The 8,662-nt window shown below is 44.8% G+C and overlaps 1 protein-coding gene across 1 annotated transcript in view; it reads left to right on the forward strand.

The window, feature by feature from the left end:
• The first annotated feature begins 101 nt into the window (after positions 1 to 101).
• The window catches only part of ZNFX1 (zinc finger, NFX1-type containing 1), a 13,828-nt gene continuing 5,267 nt past the window's right edge, over positions 102 to 8,662 (forward strand). Inside the window, exons 1-11 of the mRNA XM_009994038.1 lie at positions 102 to 156; positions 870 to 2,882; positions 3,456 to 3,587; positions 3,839 to 3,987; positions 4,205 to 4,348; positions 4,785 to 4,902; positions 5,461 to 5,708; positions 5,842 to 5,981; positions 6,295 to 6,449; positions 7,744 to 7,889; positions 8,250 to 8,360. Of these exons, the coding sequence (XP_009992340.1) occupies positions 102 to 156; positions 870 to 2,882; positions 3,456 to 3,587; positions 3,839 to 3,987; positions 4,205 to 4,348; positions 4,785 to 4,902; positions 5,461 to 5,708; positions 5,842 to 5,981; positions 6,295 to 6,449; positions 7,744 to 7,889; positions 8,250 to 8,360 (3,411 nt within the window). The remainder of the gene's footprint in view (positions 157 to 869; positions 2,883 to 3,455; positions 3,588 to 3,838; positions 3,988 to 4,204; positions 4,349 to 4,784; positions 4,903 to 5,460; positions 5,709 to 5,841; positions 5,982 to 6,294; positions 6,450 to 7,743; positions 7,890 to 8,249; positions 8,361 to 8,662) is intronic.

Below are 8,662 nucleotides of genomic sequence, written 5' to 3' on the forward strand. Positions count from 1 at the left end.
GCTGTGCGGGGCCGGGCACGACGGTGCCTGTATCGGGACGCAGGAGCGGCGCAGCCCCGGCGCTAGAGTTGACCTGGTCTGCAGGAGCCCCGGGCCGGGCGATGGAGCGGGCCGGGCAGGAGCCTGGCTCCCGAGAGCCTGGAGCTGCAGGGAGAGGTGAGGGGCTGCTGCTGAATGTGGGGCGGGAGGCCTGGGGATGGTGCTGGCACAGGGAGGATCCGCTCCTTCTCTGCCTCTGTACAGTGAAATTTCCTCTCAAGCCTCAATTCCAATTTCTTTATCTGCCCCTGGAGTCTGGTTGGGTTTGTGCAGTGGTGATGCACTGCAGCAATGTCTTTGCTGTTTCTGCTAGTATTCTGTTGAGAATATAACAAAGATTATATGCCCTATGCTTTCTGCTGCTCTGAGAGGCTGGACTTTGTCCAGAGGGTTGTATTTTAGCTGTGTTAAATATAGTTATTCAAAGTCAATTGCTGCTGCCTTTGTCATGATTTCAATGATACCCAAACTCTTGAGGAAGTCCTGTCCTGTGCAGGAAACTTCGTTTCAGCTTTTCTTAATTTTGCTTTCTGTTCTGTGGAAAAGGGTTTCATTTTAGTGTCTTCATGGTTTAACAGCTGAAGTGAACTCTAAGCAGTTTTAGGAGTCTGAAAATTTAGGAGTCTTTTTAGGAGTCAGAAAAAGAGGTACAAATGAAACAGCAATTTGAAAGTCTGTGTGTAAATACAGCAATCATTTTCTAACTTGATGCCAAATGTCCAAAACATTCTAACTATTAGGTTAAAATGCGCATGGATTTGTGTTGGAAGGCAGCTTAATGTAGTTGATTTATAATTAAGGAGTGCCTTTCTTTCTATTTGTTTTTTAAGGGCATGCAGATCATTGTGATACTGGTTTTATACGAAGAGGCAGAAACAGAATAAATAATGTCTCAGGCCAGGTGGCTCAGTTTGGGGAAAGCCCTCAGGCCAGTAATTACAGTCTTCTACCAGGACAGAGAGAGGAGAGATTTGGTGGTTGTGTTTGGAGAGGTGCTCAATCAAGCCAGAATACACCAAGAAACCAAGGTGGAAAAGCTAACAGTGGAGCCACAGGACACTGGAATGAATGGGAGAATGAGAGGAGGAGAATGAGGCATCTGGGTGGACAGACACACGAGAGGGCCAGAAGACCCTGGGACTACCAAGAAAATGGGAGTGGAGGAAGAAGGTATCAAGGTGGACAGGCACATGAGAATACCAGAGGACCACGGAATGAGCAAGAAAATGAGGGTAGGGGAAGGTGGTATCAAGGTGGACAATCCTGGGAAGGAGCTAGAGAGCTGAGGAATGGGCAGGAAAATGAAGGTAGGGTAAGGAGGATGCAATCTCGGGAGAATCCTCATTACCACCAGAACCCTGCCCCAGGTGGTGCCCAGCTCAGTGAGCAGCCTCAGCAAGTCAAAAGGATCGGATATAAATTCCTAGAAAGTCTTCTCCAGAAAGACCCTTCAGAAGTTGTCATCACACTTGCTTCAAGTTTAGGTTTGAAGGAACTTCTCTCCCAAACAGCTATGAAACCAAATTTCCTTCAGCTCGTTTGCCAGGTGCTTCGAAAAGCATGCAGTTCCCGAATGGATAGACAGAGTGTCCAGCAGCTGCTTGGAGTGGTGAAGGAGTCCAACTTCCTCAGGATCTGTTTGCCACAGTATGTGTCTGACATGATAACAGAAGTAGTCCCTTCTGTACGTCATCAGTACCCTGTGCATATTAGCAACATCATTTCACTTCTTCAGGACCTAATCAGTGTTTTCCCAGCCAGCTCTGTCCAGAAAATCTCAGTTCTCTTGACAGTCTTGCCAGCGTCCATAAGTGCCCTGAGAGCTGCTGGTGTGGACATCCCAGAAGAAGCAGAGAAGAATCTAAATAAAGTCCAGATGCTCGTGCAGCACCTGCAGGAGAAGAAACGTGAAGGGACACTGAGGGCTGATAACTGTACTCTTGTGCAGCTTCAGACTGATAGTCCAGACGAAAGCTATCGCACAATGACCATTTATCCGACATATAATGAGCTACACCGTCAGGAAAAACCCTTTCTACGTCCCAATATTGTTTCTGGAAGATATGAGAGCACCAGCATTTATCTTGACACCCATTTCCGGCTTTTGAGAGAAGATTTTATAAGGCCTTTAAGGGAAGGTATCTGGGAGCTTTTGCAGAACTTTGATGACAAAGGTCTGAGAAAGAAAAGATTTGATGACATCAGGATCTATTTTGACACACGGATTATTGCCCCTCTCTGTTCCCCAACTGGTATTGTTTACAAGGTCCAGTTTGACATAAAACCATTGAAGTTTGTACGATGGCAGAATTCCAAACGGCTGCTATATGGATCCCTGGTCTGCATGTCCAAAGACCACTTTGAAACATGCCTTTTTGCCACTGTTTCTAATCGTGATAATGCAGATCTTGCCTGTGGGATTGTGCAGCTATGTTTTAATGCACAGAGCCATGCACTGCTGGCACAGGTTCAGCCCTCAGACTCCTTCCTCATGGTAGAGACAACTGCTTACTTTGAGGCCTATCAGCATGTGTTAGAAGGAATACAGGAAATCCAGGAAGAAGATATCCCATTCCAGAACTACATTGTGGAATGTGATACACAGGTGAAGCAGCCAGCATACCTTACAATGGATACTGCCTACAACTTTGCACCCTTGATGGAAGATCCACTGTTAGACAAAGATATATACCCTGATGGTTTGAGAAGGCAAAGTGTCCGTGTTCTAGATCCCAAGCAGTGGCCTTCAACAGAAACCTTGAGATTAGATGAGTCTCAGATGCAGGCACTGATGGTTGCACTCACCAAGGAGCTGGCTATTATTCAAGGACCTCCTGGGACCGGTGAGAAACATTTGCTTTAAATCTCTGTCATTTAAGGAGTTCTCCTTGATTCCCCCATATAAGGAGATTAACTTCAGAGAAATCCAGCTGTACTCCCTTCAGAGCTTTACTCCCATACCTAATTTATGCTTGGGAGTGTTTGGCCATGATCCTCTATGTGAATAAAGCATTACAAGATGAACTGTAATTGTTTTAAATTGCATCTGAACTCAGCAAGCATCACTGCTTGTACTACACTACTATATGCATGTTTCATGTGCAGCCAAATGTCATGTATGAACCCGGTATCAGAGTGGGCTGTGGGATGCAGTGGCAGAGGAAACCCTGGGTCCAGGTCCAGTGTATTAAGGAAATGACAGCATTCTTCCAAAACGTGGCCTTGCTTGTATACAGATCAGAAAGACAGTGTCATGCTACTTCATTTACGTTTTGTAAACTGGTTACCTCTGGGGTCAGCTCTCTTGGCACAGACCAGATTTTCTTCTCACAAGGAAGTCTTGTATCTGTTTTTGATGATTTCTATGTTTCAAGGCACTCTGTAGAAGGTGGGTTAATTCTAAGCTTGTTTTGCAGGGAAGACCTATGTGGGTTTGAAGATTGTTCAAGCTCTATTGACTAATGAGCATGTGTGGCAAAGCATGGTCCAGAAGTCTCCTATCCTTATAGTCTGCTACACTAACCATGCACTGGATCAGTTCTTAGAAGGTAAGAGTACCTAATGACTGTGATGGAGGGTCAGGTAGAAATTATACTGTAACTCCTCCTCTGCACATCTTCTGGCATGATGAACTGTCCTTCTGGCTTTTTCTAGTGACTCTAGCCCCATTGATACACAGTAAGAAAACTTGGATCAATCCCATGTAGCATTTCCACACAAAGGGTGTTCTCCCTACCCCTTGTCCTGCTGCAGAAAACCGAGCTTGCCTCTATTACTTATATTTCTCTTTCATTCCCAGGAATTTACACATTCCAACAACATGGGATCGTGCGTGTTGGGGGCAGAAGTAGCAGTAAGGTCCTGAAGCAGTTCACCTTGAGAGAGCTGAGGAAGAATCCTCAATTCCAACTCAACTTGCCGATGCATCTTCGCAGAGCCTATGTGAATGTACGTGCAGACTTCACAGGAGGTGCTGGGACTGGGTTGCTGGTGCACTGGAGGAGCTAACTAAACTTCCTTCACACCATGTGAAAGTTCTTTCACCTTATCTTCCACTGAAGCCAACCTCTTTATTCTTGTTTCCTTTATCAGTTTCTTTTCCTGCTGTTTCTGAGCTTTGTTGCTCTGAGTATGACAATGCCTCCCTTGTCTTTGGTATGGGCAGATAACCAATGAGATGAAACAGGCTGAGCAGTTGCTCTACGAAGGAGCAAAGCAGTTGGAGTGCACAACATACGGAGTTCTGCATGAGCGCCACTTGAAAGCCTGCATCGCCCCCCAGCACTGGGACAGCCTCATGAATGGTCTGGTAAGAGAGGTCCCTTTCTTTTGAGCCAAGCAGTCCCCATGTATGCTTACTGCACTTACTGCTAATGAGTATGAGGTTCCCCAAGCACACTTCTTTTTAGCATTGCTTGGCTACTGGGAAAGTGCGGGAGTGGACAGCAAGCTGTGCCAAGTGACAGTAGTCTAGACTGGGTGGGGCAGGCAGGGGCTTTAAATTTTGCTCCTTTGAACTGCAGAGATTTTAAGTGCTCTTTATCTGTATAAAAATACAAGTGCCCAAATAAAAGCCTCTTAAACTGAAGGGGATGTGGGATGCTCTTTCTGAAGATGCCTGAAGACTTTCAAGCTCTGGAGGTCTCTCGGGGGACTTGTCCTAGTTGCTGCAAGGTGCTGCTTTGACATCACCGTAAGACTCTGAAGTGCAATGGGCCTGGCTGATTTGCCTTTCCTTGTATTAGGATGATGAGGAGTTCTACTACAGTGCTTCAAAATACTCAATGATTCTGGAGTGGCTGGGCCTTGGTGTAACTGTCTTCACCCAGAATCCTGCACAGAATATAAGGGCTGAGAAGCCAGGTAAAAATAAATAACAAAATAACCCAAAACAACAAACAAACAAAAAAACCCAAAAAGACCAAAATCAACCAACTAAACCAAAAACCCAAAACCAAACAAAACAATAACAACCAACCAAACAAAAAGAACAACAAACAAACAAAAATCCCAAACCAGACAGCCCCCCGTACTCTACTAGTATGTGTGCCTAAGCAATGCATCTTGTCAGAGAAGAGGCACTGCTACTTAACAGACTCTGAAAGTTACATGATGCTGTAAGGCAGTGGAAATACAGAACAACAGAGTCATCCTGGTTGGAAAAGACCTTGAAGATCATCAAGTACAACCATTACCTAAATCCACCAACCATAACCTAATTTACCCGTTCAATGCTTAAATCATTAAATCCCTAAGCACTACATCTGTATCTCTTTTAAACACTTCTAGGGGTGGTAACTCCACCACCTCCCTGGGCAGCCTGTTCCAATGTCCAGACTGGACAACCTTAATTTCCATGTAGTGACCTGACTGCTGCACTGTGATCCTGTGGTTACTGCATATGACTGGTGACTCTTGCAGGTGGTCATCAGGAGACAGAGGAGGAGTGGGAAGGTGGAGTAGAAGAGGAGCTTTTGGAGATCCCAGAGGAGGCTGACTTGATTCAAGCTGACAGAGTGATTGAAGATGAAGAGGCAGCAAAGCCTCAGGGAAGGAAGGAGGAAGAGCTCAGAGCTGTTAATGAACTAGCCAGCGTGCTGTTGGCTATGAAGCTGGAGGGCCAGGAAGAAGGAACAGCCCAACCACAACAGAAGACTACACAGTGGGAGGTAACTGCCTGCACTAGAACACTCTGGCTCTGCTTGGCTGTGTAAATAATACGGGGATGCTAAATCAGGAGAATCTTTGTGCTGTATCTGCTTATTGGCAAGTGCTTTTTTTTTTTTTTTTTTTTTTTTGCAGGTAACTGGTGCTCAGAGGAAGAAAATGAAACAGAAGATGAAGGTTGAGCTCCGTAAACTGAGTGCAATGACAGAGTTAGAGGCCAGGGATATTCGGGATCTGTGGCAACTTGACCTGGGCTCACGCTGGAGGCTTTACAGGTGACAAAGCTATTTTGCAGGCTCTGTCAGGCAAAGGTTTCCTAGGACTGCTCCATTTTCCAAACCTTTCTGTCAAGCCATGGTGTTTCTGTCCATACCTATTCAGTTCCTTATGTGAACATACGTGTTCTTTCCTTCCCTGTATTGCACAGTTAGTGCTGTCATTTCCACTGTGTGTGTTTGGGACTAAGGACAGATGCTAATAATCTCTTGCCCAAATGGCACAGAGGGAGTGTTGAACTGAATCCACTCTGAACTCTGGGTCACTATCCTGTTCCCCTTGCTGTCTGTGATAATGGCATTTTCTTCTCAGGCTTTGGCTGCACACCTACCAGGGCCTTATTCGACAGAGGATTCTGCGGCATGAACGGAACTATCAGGCAGCAGCAGAAAGGCTGACAGAACTGAGGCTGCAGGAAGATCTCTGCATTCTCAAGGAGGCCCAAGTGGTGGGGATGACAACTACAGGTGCACAGCAGTTGGAAAGCAAACCAGTATTGTACTGCATCCAGTAATGGTTAAAGGATCTTGTTGCTAAAAGATTAATATTATGGGCTGCCTGAGAGCCTTGGTCAGGATCAGCATTAGTCTGCAGGATTTCTAGTCTCTGAGTCCCTTTGCAAATGTGATTCCTGTGTGAGTTGTCAGTTAACTGCATGAGCAGTTTCTGTGCACTCTTGCACTCCCTCCATCTTGAACAGCATTCTTCTAATAGAAATGCTCTGCTTCTTGTGCCTGAGTAAAGCACAGCTAATACCTGCACTGCTATCCCCACATCACATTCTGGTGATGACAATGTAAAGTTCATGGTAATATGACCCTTTGCAGAGTATTTCTAGGTTTGTTTACATGTGTTGATCCATGCATTGAATAGAGAGCACCAGGAAAGGGCCAAGGTCACCATAGAACTTTAATCCCTACCTGCCTGAGTTGCTGCCGTTTTAAAGTCAAGAAAGCTGAGACTTGAAATGGGGAAACTTGGGAAGAGCCCCAGTTTTTTCTGGGACGCAACCTACTCTCCTTGAAAACTCTTCTCATAATGATGTCAATTATTAATTGAAATAAGTAACATTTGGGGGGAAAATCACATTTTAGGAAAAAACACAGAGAAGAGAACATAAGGGACATGCCGAATAAAAATAGGGCTTAGATAACAGTAAAACAGTAAAAATTAGACAAAACCAGATTCCAATTAGAGGAAAACCACATCCCAAGTAGTCAACAGCCCGGCTTTGAGACAGACCTGCAAGACAGATTAAAAGGATGGGAAGGAGCACTGCCCACAACTTAACTTGGTTACAGCCTTGAGCAGTGGGTAGAAAACCATGGAGTAATTTGATTCACCATATTAATATACTAGTAATGTATTAATGAGCTATTAGCATATTGAAATACCCACCCATAGGCTAGAGGCACCCCTGCTCACAAAAAGCCCCCACTCTTTGAGCAGGCATAGTGAAATTTTTTAGCATTGCCACTTTAAATGGAACTGAGGAATTAGTTGATCAATTGTGTGCAAATTAGAGACTAGTTCTCACATTTTTGGGTATAAAAGTAGCACTTGCATTTCAGGAAGCTGAGGTTGCTGTGTGGAACACCCCCTGCTCCTTTTTCTACGCAGAACTGGATATTAAAGCAAACACCTAGACTCTGTGCATGGATCAGCTCCTTGCACACTGGGTGACAGACCCCACTTTTGGGACAACACTACTGCCTGCATGTAATCATATGCTGCTAAGGTTTATCCTCTCTCTGTGCTCAGGTGCTGCCAAATATCGTCACATCCTGCAAAAAGTAAAGCCACAAATTATCATTGTAGAGGAGGCAGCAGAGGTGCTTGAGGCTCATATCGTTACTACTCTGAGTAAAGCTTCCCAGCATCTTATCCTCATTGGAGATCATCAGCAGGTAACATCCATAACTAGTGCCTCTAACTGTTGTGCAAATGAAGTAGAACCTTTTAACCAAACACCATATGTGTTAAAGGTCACCAAGACTTGCTGCTCCCCAGCATCCTTAGGTACCACAGGTCATGTCTCCTGTAGTTTTGATGTAGAGCTCCTGGGAGACTTCTCTTTTGGTTTAACTGATACAATTTTACAGGTGGATGCTTGTATCCACTTCCACTGTGACTTTGACATTTAGCACTTCAGCAAGAATCAAGTCTTTGGCCTTCCTGTGGGGGACCAGTGACAGAAAAAGAGATGAGTGAAAAATCTTACATAGGAAAAGTGTTAAAACATAGACTTCCTATCCCTTCTCTTTCAGCTGCGTCCTACTGCAAATGTATATGACCTGGCCAAGAACTTCAATCTGGAGGTGTCTCTCTTTGAACGGCTGGTGAAAGTCAATTTCCCGTTTGTCTGCCTGAAATACCAAGTGAGGAAGAGCTATAAAAAAAACTCCATTGCATTTAGGTCGTTTTAAGTTTGTTGTACACTTAAGTTTGTGTTTCTACTCTTAGAGCTTTCTAAAAAAAAAAATAGGGTGCTATTTAATTCCTAAGAGTGATGAGAGCTGTCAAACTGCCACAAACAGTGTTCCAATATATTTCCAATTATTCAGTGATGTCATCCACAACACTATGGTTCCCACGTTTTAGTGCATGGCTTATTGTGGCATCTGAAACTTCCAGGGCTGTGGAGACTGACAGCATAAGTCCTCCCAGGCTGCTTCCTGCT

The sequence above is a fragment of the Chaetura pelagica genome, unplaced genomic scaffold, assembly GCF_000747805.2.
Source record: "Chaetura pelagica isolate M959 unplaced genomic scaffold, ChaPel_1.0 scaffold493, whole genome shotgun sequence".
Taxonomy (NCBI): domain Eukaryota; kingdom Metazoa; phylum Chordata; class Aves; order Apodiformes; family Apodidae; genus Chaetura; species Chaetura pelagica.